This window comes from Lissotriton helveticus, chromosome 7, assembly GCF_964261635.1.
Source record: "Lissotriton helveticus chromosome 7, aLisHel1.1, whole genome shotgun sequence".
Taxonomy (NCBI): domain Eukaryota; kingdom Metazoa; phylum Chordata; class Amphibia; order Caudata; family Salamandridae; genus Lissotriton; species Lissotriton helveticus.
Window position 1 is genome coordinate 1,910,258,703 of NC_136068.1, and position 22,384 is coordinate 1,910,281,086.

General features: G+C 47.8%; 1 protein-coding gene across 1 annotated transcript in view; it reads left to right on the top strand.

The window, feature by feature from the left end:
• The window catches only part of LOC144767863 (ephrin type-B receptor 5-like), a 319,076-nt gene that overhangs the window by 252,690 nt on the left and 44,002 nt on the right, over positions 1-22,384 (top strand). The window contains exon 9 of the mRNA XM_078651221.1: positions 432-487. Coding sequence (XP_078507347.1) covers positions 432-487 — 56 coding nt within the window. The remainder of the gene's footprint in view (positions 1-431; positions 488-22,384) is intronic.

A 22,384-nucleotide genomic window follows, 5' to 3' on the forward strand; every position in this document is an offset into this window, starting at 1 on the left:
ACACAAAAAAGAGACAAGGCCGTCAATTCATCCACAATTGAGTATTAGACTACAAACACCATGGTCATCTTTGAGCAGAATGTTTTTTTGTATGGTTTTATGTGCTAAGCTACATAAAAGTAGGGGGGAGCACGCTGGTAAACTCTACTCCGCTGGCGGCTGGCGAAGTTTTTGCCGAACTCCGCACTCCAAGCATGTGCCACCCACCCATAATTTATATCTCCTAATGCCACCTGGCTGTTCTTTGTCCGACTCTGCCAAATCCAGTTGAATGTGTGTGTGTTGTGGATATGTTAATAGTTTACATTATTTATCTAATTGTAGTGTACTGAAATTGTATCTTTTGAGCACTTTGTGTATCTTGACATCAAAAACGTTTGTAGAAGTTGTCATTAATATAGTGGCTAACCACTGTTGCATTTTCTTTCTAGTAAGAGACGCGAAACTACCTACACGGACAGACTGCAACATTACATCACCACACGAGGTGAGTCCACGCACCCACCAATATATTTATTATTAATTGAACCTTCAATAAAAATGGCATATACAGAAAGGATCACACGTGAACAAAGCAAATGTCCAAAACAACATTGATGTCAAGGACAACGCTAGAAGTCAGAATGCAAATAAAAAAATAACTAGAGACATTATATTATGGGTTCTAGATGGACTTGTCCCACACCGTACAATAAAGAAAGCACACACAAGATCACCCTTTAGGTCTCCAGGAAGAAAACAAAGTTATTAAACTTTCTCGGGAGACAGCCAGGCTTCCCCAAATATAACTGAGAAGCTAGATTTTGTTTTAATAGGTTAGTCTTGTATCATGGTACTGCATAGAAATCCTGTCAACAGGGCATTGCTGGATATATCAAGCAAAATAAAACACACAATCATATCTTACCATAAACAATAATTAAAAATGGTGGGTGAAAAGTTATAGAGCATTCTGCATCTTTGAAGTTTGTACATCTAATCGTCAGTGCAGTTGCTCTTACCGGTGGTAGGGTATGAAAGAGCCATAGAATGAACATAGTTTCCTGTAGACATTGAAGTCACAACCTACAGTGCACGAAACAGAGTGTTCCCCTGGTGAAAGGGCTTCACCAAGGACTGGTCACAAATGAGGCCAGTGGAGGCTAAATTGGTGTAAAATCCCAAAATACCCTGAACTCTACATGGGGCAGGGGAACTGCAGGTTTGGTGTAGCAAGAGTCGCGTCAATGTATGAGGGTTCTCGATCTGCAAAAGCTAAACTACCCCTATGATTTCTCCTTCAGATGCCGTGAGATCCATGCAAGTCTTTGTGGGATAAAAGAAACCTGTGGCAGGTGTGTTTACAATAGTTTTAGCAGTTGAAAGTAACATCACAGTGCAACTGTGTAGAATAGGCTTCTAAATGGAGAAAAATGACTACCCGCTGTGATGGACGTCATCACTGTTGTCGTCGATAAGGCAGGCTCAGAAGCAGGACACTGCGCTTCCTATAGATCTGATGCTATGGGGAATGGAAGCATTCACTGTGGCCATCCATAAGGAAGGATCCACTTAGCTTGCTTTAAATCTGCTGCTGTGTGGGGTTGAAGCCATCACTGTAGTTGTTCATAATAAAGGCACCACCATGTGCCCTATAGATTTCCTGCTGTGCGGGGGGGAATCCATCACTGTGGTTGACAATAAGGAAGGCACGGAAGTGTGCTACTCCATGTCCTACAGACCGGCTGCCGTGCAGGGTGGAAACCATCCCTGTGGTCGACAAGGAGGAAGGCACTGCATGTCCTTTGGACCTGCTGCCAAGTGGGTAGGAAGCAGGATCGGCTTGGTAAGGTGGGCACTCGGGCAATGGGGCGGTATCTGAGTTGCCGCTGTGGGATGCTTTTTTGGTCACTGTGGTGGCCGATTTGGGCTGTGTCTTCGCTGTTCAGATGCTGCCAGCGGCCCAGTGGGGACCTGAGGGGCCTCTCTCTGGAGACAGATGGGCCTCTATTACCTCCCTTTTACCAACGGGACGGAGGTGTCATTCCCGGTCTCTCGCTGGGCCGGCCCATTAATAAGCACGGATTGAGCAGGGGCAGGGGGGCTGAGCAGAAGTGGCCTCAGTTATCTTCAGGTGTGGTTCATCAGTGTGAACTAATCCATGTACAATTAGTCCTGGCAACCTTTGCATTTTTTTTATCTCGGTGAAGTTAAGAAAACACGCCTCTTTTAGAGAAACCGACTTTCTTTTTATTTTATGTAAAACAATGAAGCAGTGTTTTGTGAAAGGCCCAATCTGCAAATGTGGGTCACTGTTTTTTAGGGTGCCGGGGACTATCTTTGATCCCAAACCTGGGAGGAAGCCATCCCTGTGGTCGACAATGAGGAAGGTGCAGGAGTGTACCACTGCCAGCCCTATAGTTCTGCTGCTAAGGGGGCGGGAAACTGTCACTGTGGCCGTCCATTAGGAATTTCTCGAAGTTTCTCATTGTGCTTCGAGTAGATCTGCTGCTGGGTGGAATAATGTCAGATAGGCCCCAGATATAGTGATAGTGCACCTGCCCATTGCTCTCCTCCCGACTGGATTCACTGAACCACGTGGATCAGGTTGATCGCGTGCGTGGCTGTCAGGGGTGTGGGTAAAGTTAGGAACCCATTGATCTAATTCATGTGGATCTCACTCCTACTGAAGAGAAGATATCTGCACATAGCACATCTATTTATTGTATGAAAATCTCTGAAAAAAAGGTTGGCTTAAAATGATGGTCTGCAACTTCAGAGGAACATAGTCACAATATTAAAAAAGTATGAAATTGTAAAAATATACCAAAGGGGATGATGGACAGAGCAAATCAAACACTCACCCCCAGTCAACTGATCTGGGTTTAATCCATCACCATTCTTTAGCTCACTCTTCCACCCCCAGTTCAGACATGGCCATATGCAAATCAGTCTGACCCTGTGCCTCCTGGGAACAGTCCACCCCGAACTGGAAAGTCATGTCTTCCCTGGACCGTAAACAAGCATCCTGGGACCGCTTTCGGATTCATAATCCTCATCAGCCAGGCTTGCTTGAATCCAGTGGTAGAGTGAGCAAGGGACCCACGTCTGGACATACCCTGCCAACTTAGGGCAAACAAAGCAATACCAAAGGGAATGATGGACGGGGCGTTTGAGCAAATCCAATGCTCACCCCAGTCAACTGATCTGGGTTTAATCCATCACCATTCTTTAGCTCACTCCTCCACCCCAGTTCAGATATGGCCATATGCAAATCAGTCTGACCCTGTGCTTCATGGGAACAGTCCAGCCTGAACTGCCAAGCTATGTCTTCCTTGGACCGGAAACAAGCATCCTGGGACCGGTTTCGGATTCATAATCCTCATCAGCCAGGCTATCTTGAATCCAGTGGTAGAGTGAGCAAGGGACCCACGTCTGAGCATACCCTGCCAACTTAGGGGAAAAAAGCGATACAAAAGGGGATGATGGACGGAGCGTTTGAGCAAATCAAACACTCACCCCCAGTCAACTGATCTGGGTTTAATCCATCACCATTCTTTAGCTCACTCCACCACATCAGTTCAGACAAGGCCATATGCAAATCAGTCTGACCCTGTGTCTCTTGGGAAAAGTCCAGCCAGCCCGAACTGCCAAGCCATGTCTTTCCTGGATCGGAAACAAGCATCCTGGGACTGGTTTCGGATTCATAATCCTCATCAGCCAGGCTATCTTGAATGCAGTGGTAGAGTGAGCAAGGGACCTATGTCTGGGCATACCCTGCCAACTTAGGGCAAACAAAGCGATACCAAAGGGGATGATGGACGGAGCGTTTGAGCAAATCAAACACTCACCTCCAGTCAACTGATCAGGGTTTAATCCATCACCATTCTTTAGCTCACTCCACCACCCCAGTTCAGATATGGCCATATGCAAATCAGTCTGACCCTGTGCCTCATGGGAACAGTGCAGCCCGAACTGCCAAGCCATGTCTTCCCTGGACCGGAAACAAGCATCCTGGGACCGGTTTCGGATTCATAATCCTCATCAGCCAGGCTATCTTGAATCCAGTGGTAGAGTGAACAAGGGACCCACGTCTGGGCATACCCTGCCAACTTAGGGCGAACAAAGCGATACCAAAGGTGATGATTGTAAAAATATACTACACCGTAGAAATTCTAAACACTAGTTCCAGGCTTTACAAAATGCTGCTGTCAGCATAGGATTCAAGTACTCAAAACAAAATACAGATTGCATCAGAAAGTTGTCACCTTTTTCCAACATATTCACCGCACTACCTTTGCATCAGCATTTCCTGAATCAAATTAGATGACTCTTGTTTGGAAAAATAATTCCACCAGGTTCACTTTCCGTAAACTAACACCTTATTTTGATGCAAGACATCGGTCTAACATGAGAGTTAACAAAAGCTTCAGCACACCAGCCTGGGGCTAGGTTCCTGGGATCACACACATTACACTAGTGCTGGGACGATTGACTGCTTATATTGACCTGGTGTCAATTTGCACTGATATTTAGGGAAGCTACCATATGAAAACAGTGTTTTTCTGCTGATTATTCAGTGGAAATTAAAAAAAAATTGTACCTACCCCTTGCAAATAACACTGCAAATTGCAAACTGGTACAGAACTGTTGATGAAAATTGAACTAACACCGGTGCGATCTCTGCAGTCCAGTCCCTGACATGCTGCAGTTTGTCGAGCCTGTGGTTATTGAATAAAATGTCCTGCCATTGGTTTTGCTGAAATAGTGCCTAGTCCACACAGTGAAACTACTGCACAAAACAGGCTTATAATAGGTCTCAACCAGTGCTTAATTTGAGCCAGAGGTTTCCAGTGCTCAGCACCAGCACTTAATTGTCAACACCGGCACCTGAGACAGTCTGGCACAAGATGGCGCTGTCTGGCTAGTTTAGAGTTGAACACAACAACAGGTAAATATTAATTCACAATACATTAGAAAATATTATTACCTGCTGCCCAAGCCATTCTTAAAGTTTGGGGGGCCTGAAATAGTTAGAATTGGCACACTTGTAGGAGTGTGATGATTAGTAGTTGTGTTGCTGCTCACAGGCAGCATGGCAGGGCCCATGTGTGGTGGAAGCTGCAAATGCCTCCTGATGAGGACCTTGGCACTTAGGGCCCGATGTAGGTAACCAAATACCGGTCGGTAATGGCCGAAAATACCGAATTTCGGCCGTTACCGACCGGTATTTGGTGTTCAAGATGTAGGGGGCCTTAAATTTACCGATTCGATAATTTTACCGATTCGGTAAATCTAGATGTAGGTGGCACTGAAAACAGTGCCACAGGCCCTTAAGAATTCATTATTTACCATGAAATACTATTTCATGGTAAATAACGAATTCCATATACATGCACACCTGTGCATGTACACCTGCCCTATGGGCATGTATGTGTGCCACATGGCACACAAGCCACAATCAGGGGTGCACTTTGACACCCTGTCCCCCTTGACAATTCGGTAATTTTACTGAATCGGTATTTACCGATTCGATAATTGACATCAATGGCAAATACCGAATCTGTAAATGCCGATTCGGTAAATACCGAATCCTACCGATTCGGTATTTTTTACCGAATTTTTACCTACATTGGATTTACCGATTCATAAATACCGAATCAGTAAAATTCGGTATTTATGAATCGGTAAATCCAAATTACCTACATCTAGCCCTTATTCTTTTACAAATTAAGCACTGGAATAAACTGTAGTAATGCATTATTTATGGACTATGTACAACACTTTCTAGTCTCACTTTTAAATTGCTTCAATATATTGAGCACTATGTTTGTGTGTGATGATTTTATTTTCGGCAAACCTTTTCGTTACGCTGTAGAAAAGAGTACATTTTTTTTAACTGTAATGAGTGTGCTGCTAAGTGTAAATACTCTCACTAGCAAAGCGTCACTGATGCCCAGATTACCGTTTAAATCTTAACTACATAAGAAACTCAATACTTAAGCCGCAAATGCCCGAAAAGGATAATCCAGTGAGCAGCTATCTCGAATGAACAACCATATGGTGCATTTTTATGTCTGTCTCTTTAGTTGTCTGCTGGAATTTTGGAGAAAGAAAAATAATAATACATAAAATAATATGAAGGGCACCTTAAGGTCAGTCACTGATCCATTATATCTCTGTTAGAGTTTCATTAAAACTTTGGATGAGCCCACTGACAGCATCAGTACAAGCATGGGCAGTGAGTCAGCCCCCTTCAACAATTTCGTTTGTTGTACGCCATTTTTTTTTTTTAATACTTTCTCCTGATAGTCATTCATTCAGTAAGTGAAGTACCAGTCCCATTGGGTGATGGCATTTTCCTACTGGACAGCAGCCCAGTATTTGATGGGGCATCAGTTTTGTGAGGGAGTAGCAGACTCTTTTTCTTAGTCACTGGTTGTGAGGAAAGGCCCCATTTTGCTTTGCCATTTTTGCTCAATTGTATTGCCCCAAAGCATGTAGACATTGGCTAATTGCAGATTGGCTTCTTTAACTTGTTTATAAGGCCATAGTATGCGGGCTAGAGAGTATGTCTATGGCATGGAAAGCTAGTAGGTCAGCTGTGGATTGCAGAAGTGATCGTGCCATCCGCTAGTGTGAGAAATGAGAACATGGCTTCAGGCCAACCATTGTAGCCTGACTGCTGATGTGTAAACCTGCAAAAAAAACTGTCAAAATAATCCTTTATGACAGGGTAAAACCATCCTTCTGAAAAATAATGTCACCTCTATCTGTAGCCCACAAGAAAGAGACATGGTTTTTAAACTTAGGACATGTTGAATTTGAAAGGTAACATGTCCTTACAGTGACTAGCACCCGAAAGCTATTTTCACTGTAAGAAGGCCCTGGTTGGCCCATAGAAAACACTTGGAAGAAATACTAAAAATTAATTCTGTTATCCCCAGTTAAGGACCAGCTACAAAAATACCTATTGTTATTATTTATTATTAGCTCAAAATAAAGGTGAAGTTGGATTTGTAAAAAATATTAGGGAAATGCGACTTTTTGAAAGATACCCTTTCCCTGCCTGAAGGTCATGGAGGATAATTTGCATTAGCTCTCCAGCCGTCACTCAGCCACTGATTAGCATTGACGAGGTATCAAAATGCTCCCAGAGATAAATGGAATATGTGTGGGGAGGGTATTTTGGCATGAATACTAGTTGGGGTGGGCCCAGGAACTTAATTTACTTATAAAAGGAGGTTTCACTGTCACAAGCAAATGTTACATCACAATTGGAAAGGCCCCAGTGTTTGTCCTCCTAGCCTGGCAGGCATCAAATCCCAATGGGAGGAATCAGCCCTCAGAACTTTGGAGTTACCGCGGAGGAAGAGACATGTCATTACCCTGGCCGTACCTATGGGTTGGCACACAGGCCCTGCACAAGCGAAGAAGGGTTTGCTCAGCTTGGATTTTGAGAGTCAGTGGCACTGAGGTATTGTTTGCATCAGGGCAAACAGGGCGTCCTGCAAAATGTGGTTCGGTTACCTCTGGGAAAATGTACCCCATGGTTAGGGAGGGTCTAGGAGTCACCCTCACCCACTCACAGGTACCAGGCATAAATATTGTACCCCAAAGAACCCTCTTTAGATTGCTGGACCTGTGGAAGAACAGAAGAAGTGCTGCACTTGCTATTTGAGACTTGTTAAGAAACCTGAAGGGGTGGACCTGCTCCCACTTGTACAGAGGACAGAGAAGTGGACAACAAGAGTCAGTTGGCTGACCTCCTGTTTAGCTACAGGGCTTCAACCAGCAACAAGAGACCTTTTCACTGAAGTACCCAGCTGACTAACAACAACTTGAACTGACCTGGACCCTGTTGTTTACCTCTGCTGGTGTGAATTTTGACCCCCCTCCTCACTCCCACCTCCATGTGCTGTTCCTGAGCTCCTGGGACCCTTGATCGTGGCTAACTGGACTTCTCCAAATTCTCTGAAAAATTGGGACAGAGAAACCTTTTGACTCCATGATCCCTGGAGGACTAGGACAAACCACCCCAGCCTTTCAACCGGTGTCTCTACCTTGTAAGCCTGGAAAAACTGGTTTCTCCCCAATCTGACCTCCACAAAAACAAATCTAATTCATGGGGCTCTTGGTGAGAAAGCATCTGGTCTCATGGAATTCATCATCATATACAGCCTGCAGCCTCTGGAGGATTCAGAGCTCCAAAAAAGTTCAAGATACTCACCCACACCTACAAATGCATTCATAAGACCGGACCCCAATACCTCAACAAGAGAATATCCCTCCACATACCCAAAAGAAACCTCAGATCCGCCGACCTCGCCCTCGCCAAAATCATACGCATCTGCAGAGCATGAACAGGTGGAAGAACCTTTTCTTACGTCGCAGCCAAGACCTGGAACGAGCTTCAGCTTAACGTTCGACGCACCCCATCCCTGAACATCTTCAGGAAGACGCTCAAGACCTGGCTCTTTGACAGAACAGAGCTGCTTTAACCCCCCCGACCTCTCCCCACTTCCTGCCCCCAGAGCCTTGAGACCCTCACAGGTGAGTAGCACACTTATAATTCCCCTGATTGATTGAAAAAAAGAGACTTAGGGCCTGATTACAAGTTTGGTGGTCCTGGAGCGGGCCGCCATGCCAGCACACTGCCCCAGGAACGCTAAATCCATAGTCAGACATCCTGCCATATTAAGAGTATTTTCCTGGTCTGGCAGGCAGTCCCTTGGCATTCCCACATCAGTGCCTAATATAAAGGCACTGCAATGAGAATGACAAAGCTCGAAATTGCATGGCGTGGACTGTAAAGTCCATGCCATGCAGGAAAGGGGTGCATGCAGACAGAGGGCACACTATTTGCCCCATTGCATGCATCCCATGGCTCTGAGGCAGGCCCTCTTTTTTCCCTCACCACCAGACTTTTCGTGGTGGGCTCAACATCATGAAAAGTCTGACAGTGAGGAAACTCGTAATATGATTAGCGTTGCCTAAACAGCACCACCAGCATATTACTGCTTCACATGCTGCAACACTGCTGGGGAATGGCAGTTCCACAGTGGTTACAGCTGGCCTGTGGTCATCCGACTTCCAACCTCATAATAGGGTGAACACAATCCTCAGCACATGTCTGCCAGGTGAAAACAAATAAAGAATTAAAGTGTGCACAAACTGTAAACACAGTGTTCGCAATCCTTTTTTTCTCTTTATTTTTTTCCTTCCGTTATTTCATAAAGTTCTTGTCATCCAACATGTGTTTCATTGCAAACAATGGGAAATTGTCCTGCGACTTTCTCAAGGCTGAGTTAACAAAATAAAGAATGGCCATTGGGACACCATACAGAAACTGGTGTACAAAAAGTATAATTCAAAATATTCACTTGACTGAATGTGCAAGTACACAAACATGCACAGAGTGGAACCTAAAAGAGGCAAGCCTGTGACTTTATCAAATCCTAAATGAGAGAAGAAATTCTAATAAATATGTGAACCTATATTACCTGCATCCAGGTGATGGAGAAAAACCTATGATAAAGTCACAGGCTTGCCTCTTTTAGGTTGCACTCTGTTACTACTGATCTTTTGATTCTCTCCTAATAGGGTAGTCGTGCCCCCGGTGCGGCGGTAGTCGCAGTGCCACCGTGGGTTTGATCCTTGTAATCAACTCCTAAGCTTGAATGTAAAAATGTTGACCATCAAAGGCTCTTAAAGTGTCCAATTGATAGGAGAACCTGCCTCTGAGTGAAATCTCAACTTTTCCCAGTGTCTGCCTTTTCCAGGACTTTTCAGAAACAGCCTCCTGCCTTGCCCCACTGAAGGATGTTGACATCCATTTCAGAGTCTATATCCCAAGGTAAAACCTCCAACCAGGATGAACCTGGTTGATGCATCCAACCATTGCTTCATTGCAGTTGGCATGAAAGCTCACCTGGGTCCCTGTTCACCACGACCATTGACTACATTGTCCCATTGTACTTGCACAGACAGTGGATGCCTTATACCTTACAACAGATGCCATTTCATCTACAGTAGTAATGGGATCCTGTAAATACTCCATTGGTATACATACAGGAAAGATGTCCTCCCATCACACTGAATAGTCCGTGTGTATGCGCATATGTGTGTGTTTGCATGTGTGTGTCTAGGTAGATGTTTGTTCGAGCACATCTTTTACTATAACCTTGCGATGTAAAAAGAGCTGTTTTCAAGCTGCTGTTCATGTTTTCCAACAGGCAGAAGGGCTTGTTGATTATGGATCATGAACATTGTTTTGTTTGAGCGGTTAAAGTAAGATGAGGGCTTTCTGCTGCCACCTCTTACTTCTTTGTATTCTGTATCATTATATCTAAGTAGAATACTTTAGGTGACCTGCAGAAATGACCTTGAAGTTTGTACCTTCATGGAGTCACATAATCAAAAGCCCCCGCCCCCTACAGTGCATTCTGAGTGTAGGATGAGGTCTGCTCATCTAAGAGTCCTTTTTAAGGATGAACCACCTACTACGGTGTGACTGGATGAATTTTCCAACATCTATAATGCACTTGCTCTGACTGGCACTGGTCTCCCAGCCACCTTCTAAGGGCTGTAGTTGTCTCCACCAAAGCATAAATCTCCATCAGGACAGACCTGCTTAGTTCCTACTGAGCCTTTGGCTACTTGTTGGCCTTATCCTATACATAGGGCTGCACATGATGCCCTGCTGATGCCCTCATAGCCTCCCTGTTACAACATCTCACTTTGCCTCAGTGGAATAACCTAGCCAGAGTAAGGAATTTAGAGATGCAAATAGAAGACACCCATAAGCCCTTTCTATGCCTCACCAGAAACCGGTGGATGGATGCCAATTATCTATCCACAGATCGGATGAGTGGTGGCCATAACTGTTAAGCGCACTCCCTCCTTGTGCCAACATTTTTGTTCCTTTTTAGGTTTCGACTGTACAGTGTTTGTGCTGTGCTTGTGAAATCTATTGTATTTAATAGAAATCTGAAAAGGGGCTTACATCCCACTCTCGCTTTTTATATGGTTTGTGTGCTTGCCACTTACTTTTACACTTTTTCCTTTGGCTGTAGTATACTGTTCCCTGTTCTTTCTTCGTGTGCTTCTCTTATCAGTATCCCAAGGCCCAAGTATTGTTTTCATCTGTTTTGGTGGATCTCAACTTGCACTAATAAGTACCTCCAGGGCCGACACAGGGCCCCACTCTAGTGCTCCATTTAGAGCAGTGCACTCACCAATATCCCCAGGGCCAAAGCCGGGACCCACTCTTACCTTGGTTATTACTTCTCTGCGCCTCTCTCTTCTCCCTAGCTCCATTTTTGCTTTTCCATTATTTCTGATTATGTGCAAGGGCTAGGTCTAAACTGGGGTGGCATGGTGAGCTAAAGAACAATGGATTTAACCGAGATCTCTTGACGGGGTGAATGTTTGATTTGTTCTGCATTCTGCCCATCATCTGTGTGTCTTTTGCTTTCTCACCCTAAGTGCGCCAGGTATGCCCAGACGTGGGTCCCGGGCTCACTGTGCCACTGGATTCAAGCTAGCCTGGCTGATGAGGGGTGATGCCCCGAGACCGGTCCCATGATGCTTGTTTCCGGTCCAGGGAGGTCCTGGCTTGGCAGTTCGGGCAGGACTGGTCCAATGAGGCACAGGGTCAAGCCTGATGTGCATATGGCTGGTTCTAAACTGGGGTGACATGGTGATAAAAAGAACAATGGATTTAACCCAGATCTCTTGACTGGGGGTGAATGTTTGATTTGCTCTGTATTTCCTCTATCATCTGTGTGTCTTTTACTTTTCTTTTTACACTTTACTGACTAAATGTAAAAGTCCAGCATCTTAATGCAATTGGAATCACGTAAAATAACCTGGTGGAAAATGATTGGAAATCCCCCTTCCTAGCAGCGAGGATCCCTCTGCGCTGATGATGAGGTGTTTTCCTCTTAAGTGGTGTGCTATCACGTCGTGTGCATGAGCTCAGGCTGCTAAACTTTTAGATAAATTTACATGTTTATTTATTTATTTATTTGTAGGTTTTGTATAGCGCCTGCATGACCCCCGAAGGGGTATCTCTGCACTTTGCACTGGACTGCTAGACAGGTTGACAGGCAGTATTAAAATAGGGCGGTCTTAAGAAGTTTCCTGAAGCGCAGATATTTGGGGCATGTAAAGGACTACATCATTTTAGATGTTTCTGGCAATTCTTTCATATCGTTCCAGTGTCTTTTCTCAGAGTTTTATATAGTGCAAACTTGAACCGAAAGTATCAGGTATCAGAGCGCTTTACATGAGCACCAGTTGCGTTACACAAGGACTCATTCATTTTTATTAGGCACAGGGAGATCAAGTAATTTGCCCAAAATCACATGGATGTTGAGCTTTCGTTGCCAAGACTCGAACCCGGTTCCCCAGATTTGAGGTCTACCACCCTAGCCGTTAGGCCACATCCTCTTTGACATTTTTGGTTAACCTTTAAGCATTTTTTAGAGTCGTCCCTGTGTTTCACAGTTAATATCATTTGTCACCTTTCCCTGTAATGAAGCATGGTAATTATTGTGCTCCAGATTTAAATTGCTTGTGGTCACTGGAAAAAAATATTTAAATTACTTCTTTTGAAATATTACGCTATGTAGTCCCTCTGGCAATATCCCATTGGCTGATGCTATATCATACATATATCTTGGCAGGGCCAAGTCTCAAGATAGAGGTGTCCTGTTTACATGGCCATTCTTTCTAAAGGGCAGGCATGATTCTGACAAACAAAACATGGAAAAACAAGGGAGGGGGCAGTGTTGTGCACTCACATTTGTGAACGCGGTACCAGGGCAGCTCTCAGCTGACAGGGTTCTTCAAGGGTCTTCAAAATGATGTGGACCAACAGTTACAGTTGGCACCTGCTCCCCTGCCCTGTTTACTCTTGAGAATAGGTCACCAGGTCTATTTTAGATCACTGACAGAATAACGCGCAAAAAACATTTTGTGGACAGAATGTTGTGTCAAGCATATCGAGGATCCAAACGTAGAGATGGTAAGTGCAAATAGGTAAGTACAGTTCTCAGTGTTGGTTGGCACCGATCAAGGGTGATGGGGCAGGGGGGAAAAGAAAATACAATGACCTTTTCCCTGCATCCCTCCTCTGTCGTCTCTCGGTGTCTCTTCCGGCCGGAACCAAGAAGGAAGCTATTAGATCTGGGGGTCTCTAGTTGGCAGAGGTAGGTACCACTGTCCAAATAGGGACCCTTGCTTCTAGTCAGGGCAAGGAGATAACCCTCTGAGATAACCCCTGCTCACCCTCTAGGTAGCTTGGCACGAGCAGTCTAGGCTAACCAGAGGCAATGCGTAAAGTATTTGTACCAACACTCACAGTAACACAGTGAAAACACCACAAACTGACTCCACAACAGTTTAGAAAAATAAAGGTATTTTTAATCTAAATTACACAAGACCAAAACGACAAAAATCCAACATACACAGTTCAAGAATATGGTTTCAAAAGAGTTCTTAAGGTTGCGTTAAAATTCTTTAGGTTGCGATAGAATTCTCTACGTTGCGATAGAATTCTCTACTGATGCGTGAAAAGTTCACAGTTGCGTCACGTTTACTCACAGTACCTTTTAGTTGAAACAAAGTTCCAAAAGCAGAAGCTGGTGCGGTGGAAAACAAGCGATGCGTTGCTCCTGAGACCCTGGGGAGGCGATGTGCCAGCCCCGCTGCAGCTGCGGGCGTGTTGCGACAAATCCGGTCTGTATGGGGAGGAAGGCTGCTTGTATGGATTCCGGTGCGTAGGTTCCGTAGGAAGTCTGTTCTCGCAAAGGCACGATGCGACGATCTCGTAGGGGCTGCGACGATCTCCGGGGCGACGATGCGCGGTCCAGCGGTGATCCTCTCTCTCGCAGCTCCTCGATGCGATGGTTCTGCGACGATGCTCGCAGCGACGTGATGCGGTCCGCAAGCAAGCGGTGCGGCGTTCTCACCCAGCGACGACAGGCTCTGCGACAACTCTCGCAGCGATGTTCAATTCTCCCGCACCGGTCTGGTGCGTCCCGCAAACGAAGGATGCGACGTCTCTGGCAGCGGCGTCAGGTGGTGCGACGATCTCGACCTCCGCAGCGGCAGGAAACTTCTCGCACTGTCGGGGATGCGCTCCGCAAGCGAGTGATGCAACACTTTTCAGTTTCAAAAGTCACTCAAAATTAGTTTCAAGCTTCCCAGCACAGGTACAACTTCCAGAGGCCCCACAACTGGATCAAGCACTCTAGGAAGGACAGAACTCTCTCAGCAGAGTTCAGGGAAGCTGGGGGTGAAGTCCTTTTGTTCCTGGGACTTCAAAACAGGGAGCCAGCTCTACTCAGGCCCTGGGAGATTCCTTTCAGACAGGGGACACAGCTCAGCAGCAAAGTCCTTCCCCTCTCCTTGGCAGCAAAGCAACAGGTCAGTCCAGCAGAGCAACAGCAGGACAGTCTTCCTTCTTCAGTTTCAGCTTTCTCCTTGGCAGAGGTTCCTTCTTGGTTCCAGGATGATCTAATTTTCTGTTGTCAGTGGTCCTGTACTTATACCCATAACGTCTTTGTTCTCTTGGTGCATGTGGGCCCTGAGCCCGGTCTAAACCAGTTCTGGGTGGATCCTGAGCACTTTGTTTTGCTGGCTGCATCTTTCCTTTCAGAGTGAGGGGCAGGGTACTCAGCCGCCCAGCAGGGGGGTGGAGCCAGCATTGTGGAAGGCAGGCACAGCCCTATTCAGCCCCAGGTGCTAACTCCTCCCACCACTCCAGTTGCAAGTGCAGTCATTCAGCCTAGTGCTGACTCATCCAGCCTCCTGGGGAATCCCCAGCCCCTGTCACTCTCAAACCAGACAGTCAATACACAAACAGGCCCAGGCACACAGAAGGGTCAGACAAGAGAACAGCAACTTTCTAAAAGTGCTGTTCTCAAACACAGGATTTAAAAACAACCTTTCCTAAAAGATGTGTTATTAAATCCTGAGTTCAGGGATACTAGATACGTATGTCCTATCTTGTTCCTATGGGAAGAAATGCTGTTAACCACTGTAGCCAGCATCCCCCATGTTAACCTATGGAGCAAAATGGTCTTACAGTAGTGAAAAACGAAAATGGCTGCCATTCACTACCAGAGCATGTCACCTGCACTAGTACATGCTCTACCTTTTACATACACTGCACCCTGCCCAGAAGGGGTCCCTTGGGCCTTCCATAGGGGTGACTGATGTGCACGAAAAGGGAAGGGTTAGGCCTGGTCAGTGGGGACACTGACCAGGAGGACATGGCAGTTCTAAACTGCACACAGGCACTGCAGTGTTAGGCCTGAGACATCATTTTAGGGCTACTCCTGTGGGTGGCACAATCAGTGCTGCAGGCCCACTAGTAGCATTTGTCATCACCAGCCCTGGCACACCCAGTGCACTTTACTAGGGACTTCATGGTGATACAAATATGCCAAACATGTATATTCAATCAGAATAACAATTTACACAGGGAGCACTTACACTCTGGCACTGATCAGCAGTGGCAGAGTGTCCAAAGCATCTAAACCAGCAAAAACGAAATCCAGCACAGCATCAAAAATACAGGCGGTAGAGGCAAAAAGGTAGGGGAAACCACGCCAAAGATGCCAGGTCTAACACGTGTCCCCTCCAGCTGAAAGTGGGGAGAACTGCCCACCCTCTTGGGAGTTCTCTTCACTAAGGCGGAAAAACCTGGACAGATCATCAGCATTGGCGTGTTCTGTGCCAGGGCGGTGTTCCACCGTAAAGTCCATTCCCTGTAGGGAGATGGACCACCTCAACAGTTTTGGGTTCTCACCCCTCATTTGCATTAACCATCTGAGGGGCATGTGGTCAGTCTGAACACGGAAGTGAGTCCCACACAGGTAGGGCCTCAACTTTTTCAGAGCCCAGACCACAGCAAATGCTTCTCTCTCAATCGCACTCCACCTCCGTTCCCTGGGGAGTAGTCTCCTGCTAATGAAGGCTACCGGCTGGTCTCCTCCCTCCTCAGTGATTTGTGAGAGTACTGCTCCCACACCATGCTCTGAAGCGTCTGTCTGAACTATGTACTCACTGGAAAAGTCAGGTGCCTTGAGCACCGGTGCTGTGCACATAGCAGTTTTCAGGGTTTCAAAAGCAGTTTGGCAGGCGTCAGTCCAGTCAACTCTTTTGGGCAACTTCTTGGAAGTGAGTTCTGTCAAGGGGGCGACAATGGTGCCATATCCCTTGACAAAATGTCTGTAATACCCGGTGAGTCCTAAAAAGGCTCTCACCTCTGTCTGGGTCTTGGGGGGCTCCCAAGCCAGAATGGTATCAATCTTGGCCTGTAGGGGCGCCACCTGGCCGCTCCCCACCTGGTGTCTCAAATACACCACAGAACCCTGCCCTATCTGGCACTTGCTGGCCTTCATAGTGAGGCCTGCCCTTTGCAGAGCCTTCAACACTTCACAGAGGTGTTGCAAGTGTTCCTCCCACGTGGAGCTGAACACAGCAATGTCATTCAGGTATGCGGCGCTGAATTCCTCCAGCCCGGACAGTACCCGGTTAACCAGTCTCTGGAACGTGGCAGGGGCATTCTTCAACCCAAAGGGCATGACCCGGAACTGGAAGTGCCCCTCTGGCGTTGAAAATGCTGACCTCTCTTTGGCCCCATCAGTTAAGGCGATCTGCCAATACCTAGAAGTCAAATCGAATGTACTGAGGTACTGGGCAGCTCCCAACCGATCCACGAGCTCCTCAGCTCTGGGGATGGGGTGTCCGTCAGTCTTCGTGACCGCATTGAGCCCACGGTAGTCCACGCAAAACCGGAGTTCTGGAGGGCCACCGGGCGTAGCAGCTTTCTTGGGCACCAAGACCACTGGGCTAGCCCAGGGGCTGCTGGAGGGCTCAATCACCCCTAGCGCCAACATCTTGGAAACCTCTTCCTTGATGCTGGCCCTGACCTTGTCAGCTACCCTGTAAAATTTGTGTTTCACAGGCAGACTGTCTCCAGTGTCCACATCATGGACGCACCAGTTGGTGACACCTGGGGTCAGGGAGAACAGGGAGGAAAACTGACCCAACACTTGGCGACAGTCACTCTGCTGCTCTGGGGTCAGGGGGGGTGAGAGGACCACACCATCCACTGACCCATCTTGCTCCATAACTGCCAGGAGGTCAGGGAGAGGATCACTATCCTCTTCCATTCCTGCATCTGTAGCCATGAGCATAGTCACTTCAGACCTCTCAAAGGGGCTGCCTGAGAGTCCTCAGGTTAACCAGGTAGGTTACCTCACTCTTCCTTTCCACCACCTCATATGGCCCAGTCCACTTGTCTTGGAGCGCACAAGGTTCCACTGGCGCCATTACCCACACTTTCTGCCCAGGTTGAAATTTGACCAGAAGGGTATTCTGGTCGTACCATCTTTTCATTTCTTCCTGGCTTGCTTCCAGGTTCGCCTGAGCGAGCTTCCTGAAGCGTTGTGTCTGGTTGCGGATGGCCAGCACATAGCTGAACACATCCTGGGGGGTTTTCCCACGGGACTTTTCCCAACCCTCCTTTACCAGTGAGAGAGGTCCTCTAACAGGGTGGCCATACAGAAGTTCAAAGGGACTGAACACTTAGGACTTCTGAGGTACCTCCCTGTAGGCAAACAACAGGCATGGTAACAAGACGTCCCACTTCCGTCTCATGGGCTCCGCTAGGCCCATAATCATACCTTTCAGGGTCCGGTTGAACCTTTCAACCAACCCATTTCCTTGAGGGTGGTAAGGAGTGGTGAACTTATAAGTTACCCCACACTCCTCCCACAGAGACTTCATGTACTTAGAGATGAAGTTGGTACCCCGGTCGGAGACCACCTCTCTGGGGAACCCCACACGGGAAAAGATCCCCATCAATGCACAGTCCACCACGGGTGCTGCGATTGTCCTGAGAGGGACTGCTTCCGGGTACTGGGTGGCATGGTCCACCAAGACCAGGATGAACCTGTTGCCTAAGGCTGTCTTGGGGTCCAGGGGCCCTACAATGTCTATGCCAACCCGCTCAAAAGGGGTGCTCACCACTGGGAAGGGTTGAAGGGGTGCCTTCAACTTCATTCCAGTCTTGCCACTGGCTTGACAGGTTTGGCAAGATCTGCAAAAGGAACCAACGTGCTTTCTCATCTGGGGCCAGTGGAAGTGGGTGACAAGCCGGTTTAGGGTCTTGTCTTGCCCCAGATGTCCTGCAAGAGGCACGTCATGAGCCAGACCCATTAGGAAGTTTCTGAAGCGCTCGGGTACCACCAGCACACGGGCTGCACCGGGCTCAGCAAACTTAGGCTCGCTATATAACAAGTCATCTTCCAGTAGATAAAGTGATCTCTGGCTGCTCCACCTCCTGCCTGATCTACAGCCTGTTGCCGCAGACCAATGAGGGAAGGGCATTCTTTCTGCACTTGGCAGAATTCCTCCCTGGAGGGACCACCTTCCTGCTGCCAATGGGTCAGCTCCGGTAGGTCTCCCAGTTCGGCCACCTGTTCCCCTGTAGGTTCCAGGGCATCCCCCTCAGGTTCTGCTTCCTCCTGGACCGTGGGAACGACTGGGGCTGGTTTCCCAAGCCCTCTGCCTCTTCCTCTCCTGGCAGGTCTCTGGGCCACTGTTTCAGGCTCCAGTTCTGCTGAATCCCCCCTACTGGCTGTCATAGCACGTGTGGACCCACAGATCCACGCAGGTAAACCCAACATCTCCAAGTGAGTTCTGTGTTCTACATCCTTCCATGGAGAACTCTCCAGGTCGTTACCTAACAGACAGTCTACAGGCAAGGCATCACTGACAACTACCTCCAAGAGACCAGAGACTCCCCCTCATTCAAAGGGAACACGCGCCAGCTTGCTGAAGCGCACTGAACTGTCAGCTGCCACTACAGGGCGGAGTACACCAGGGATGATTTGCTCTTCAGACACCCACTGACACCTCACGGATGTCACGCTGGCTCCTGTGTCTCCCAGAGCCTCAATCTCCCTCCCATTGATGGTCACCTTCTGCCCATATTTCTTAGTGTTAGAGGGCAGTAAGGTTTCCTGGACCGCCTCTTGGTCTCCTAGAGAGACAAGGGTCATAACCGCTAGCTCCCCCCAGTCACTAGAAACCAAATCCCCTCCCAAAGCTACACTAGCTAACGCTGGGGCGGGGGAACCAGTGGGTGCTTGCTTCTTCTTGGGACATTTTGGAGCAATGTGGCCCACCTCATTGCAGTGATAGCAGGTAGGGGGCCCTTGGTTATCTCTTCTATCTCTATTGTCCCACCTGCCCTTAGAGGGCCATGGCTGTTTAGGTTTTTGGGGTTGGGATTCCTTTCCCTGGGAACTATTTTGGGGCCCTTCTGAGAACTCCTTTTGATTACACTTGTCCCCCCCACTCTTCTGATGGGGACCCTGCCCACCTTTGGCTGCGGTACCCACAATTCCTCTGTGGACCCTGGTACTGGCCCAGCGGTCCGCCTCTTTAGCAAGCTCAATGGGGTCTGTCAGCTTGCTGTCTAAAAGATGCTGGCGCAGCTCTGGAACACAAAGACTACTCAAGTGCTCCCAACTGATTAAATGCAACAACCCCTTAAAATCAGTTACTTTACTGCCCTTCATCCAACCTTCCAGTGCACGCAAGTACGAATTCACACACTCCATCCAAGTCTCAGACTCTCTCTTCTTGGAGTTCCTAAACTGCAGTCTGTACTGCTCTGGAGTAAGGCTATACCTGAGACATAAGGCCTCCTTCATATTGGGGTAGGTCATGGCACCTGCTAATTCTAAGGGCTCTATAGCACTCCTCCCAGAAGCCTCAAAATGTTTCCACAGGCCCGCCCCCCAATGCTGTTCAGGCACACCATTCATCCTCAATGCAATCTCATACGAAGTGAACCAGGCATAAATATCCTCACTCCTATGGTAATTCTGCACCAGGTCCTTGGGAATGTATACTTTACCCCCCTGCACTGGCTGCGCGCTGCCACCATTAGAACTGGCATCCACCTCCTTGGCTTTAAGATCCAGTTCTCTCATGCTCAACTCATGAGCCAAAAGCAATTTCTTCTCCTCCAAGGCGCGGGCACATTTGCTCTCCTCCGCCGCCTTTTCTCTCACTTTATCCATTTCAAATTGCTTCATTTTCATTTTCATTTTCAGAACTTCCAACTCATATTCTCTGACTCTCTGATTTTCCTGTAACTCGTCTGGGCTGAGGCCCCTGCTGGAATGGTTGCTGCCAGCTCCTGAGCCTACTCTGCCCACTGGCAGATCTGCAACTTGAAAACTACTCTCTACATCCACATCATCATTTCCCTCTTGTGCCTCCCAATGGGCCTTCAAGATTTTCTGCAGCTCCTCTTTCCTGGCGCCTCTTGCGGGGCACCCAAATTTCTGGCAGAAGTGCTTAAGATGTCGTGCTGGGTAGGAATACAAATCCTCAATGGAAAACTCTGGCACTACTTCTGCCCCCTCACTGAGCGCCTTTCCTTTTGCAGCCATGATGCTTTGAAGAGTTACTCAAAAATAGAATCAAAAATCAAAAACCAGTAGTATGCGGTGGCGTAGTGGTCTGCACTCACTAGTGATGTACACCAATTACTGTGGGTCAAGTACAAATACAAGTTCAAATCCCACCGCCTGACCACCAATGTTAGATCTAGGGGTCTCTAGTTGGCAGAGGTAGGTACCACTGTCCAAATAGGGACCCTTGCTTCTAGTCAGGGCAAGGAGATAACCCTCTGAGATAACCCCTGCTCACCCTCTAGGTAGCTTGGCACGAGCAGTCTAGGCTAACCAGAGGCAATGCGTAAAGTATTTGTACCAACACTCACAGTAACACAGTGAAAACACCACAAACTGGCTCCACAACAGTTTAGAAAAATAAAGGTATTTTTAATCTAAACTACACAAGAACAAAACAACAAAAATCCAACATACACAGTTCAAGAATATGGTTTTAAAAGAGTTCTTAAGGTTGCGTTAAAATTCTTTTGGTTGCGATAGAATTCTCTACGTTGCGATAGAATTCTCTACTGATGCGTGAAAAGTTCACAGTTGCGTCACGTTTACTCACAGTACCTTTTAGTTGCAACAAAGTTCTAAAAGCAGAAGCTGGTGCGGTGGAAAGCAAGCGATGCGTTGCTCCTGAGACCCTGGGGATGCGATGCGACAGCCCCGCTGCAGCAGCGGGCGTGTTGCGACTAATCCGGTCTGTATGGGGAGGAAGGCTGCTTGTATGGATTCCGGTGTGCAGGTTCCGTAGGAAGTCTGTTCTCGCAAAGGCACGATGCGACGATCTCGTAGGGGCTGCGACGATCTCCGGGGCGACGATGCGCGGTCCAGCGGTGATCCTCTCTCTCACAGCTCCTCGATGCGATGGTTCTGCGACGATGGTCGCAGCGACGTGATGGGGTCCGCAAGCAAGCGGTGCGGCGTTCTCACCCAGCGACGACAGGCTCTGCGACGACTCTCGCAGCGATGTTCAATTCTCCCGTACCGGTCTGGTGCGTCCCGCAAACGAAGGATGCAACGTCTCTGGCAGCGGCGTCAGGCTCTACGACGATCTCGACCTCCGTAGTGGCAGGAAACTTCTCGCACTGTCGGGGATGCGCTCCGCAAGCGAGCGATGCAACACTTTTCAGTTTCAAAAGTCACTCAAGCTTAGTTTCAAGCTTCCGAGCACAGGTACAACTTCCAGAGGCCCCACAACTGGATCAAGCACTCTAGGAAGGACAGAACTCTCTCAGCAGAGTTCAGGGAAGCTGGGGGTGAAGTCCTTTTGTTCCTGGGACTTCAAAACAGGGAGCCAGCTCTACTCAGGCCCTTGGAGATTCCTTCAAGACAGGGGACACAGCTCAGCCGCAAAGTCCTTCCCCTCTCCTTGGCAGCAAAGCAACAGGTCAGTCCAGCAGAGCAACAGCAGGACAGTCTTCCTTCTCCAGTTTCAGCTTTCTCCTTGGCAGAGGTTCCTTCTTGGTTCCAGGATGATCTAATTTTCTGTTGTCAGGGATCCTGTACTTATACCCCTAAAGTCTTTGTTCTCTTGGTGCATGTGGGCCCTGAGCCCGGTCTAAACCAGTTCTGGGTGGATCCTGAGCACTGTGTTTTGCAGGCTTCATCTTTCCTTTCAGAGTGAGGGGCAGGGTCCTCAGCCGCCCAGCAGGGGGGTGGAGCCAGCATTGTGGAAGGCAGGCACAGCCATATTCAGGCCCAGGTGCTAACTCTTCCCACCACTCCAGTTGCAATTGCAGTCATTCAGCCTAGTGCTGACTCATCCAGCCTCCTGGGGAACCCCCAGCCCCTGTCACTCTCAAACCAGACAGTCAATACACAAACAGGCCCAGGCATACAGAAGGGTCAGACAAGAGAACAGCAACTTTCTAAACGTGCTATTCTCAAACACAGGATTTAAAAACAAC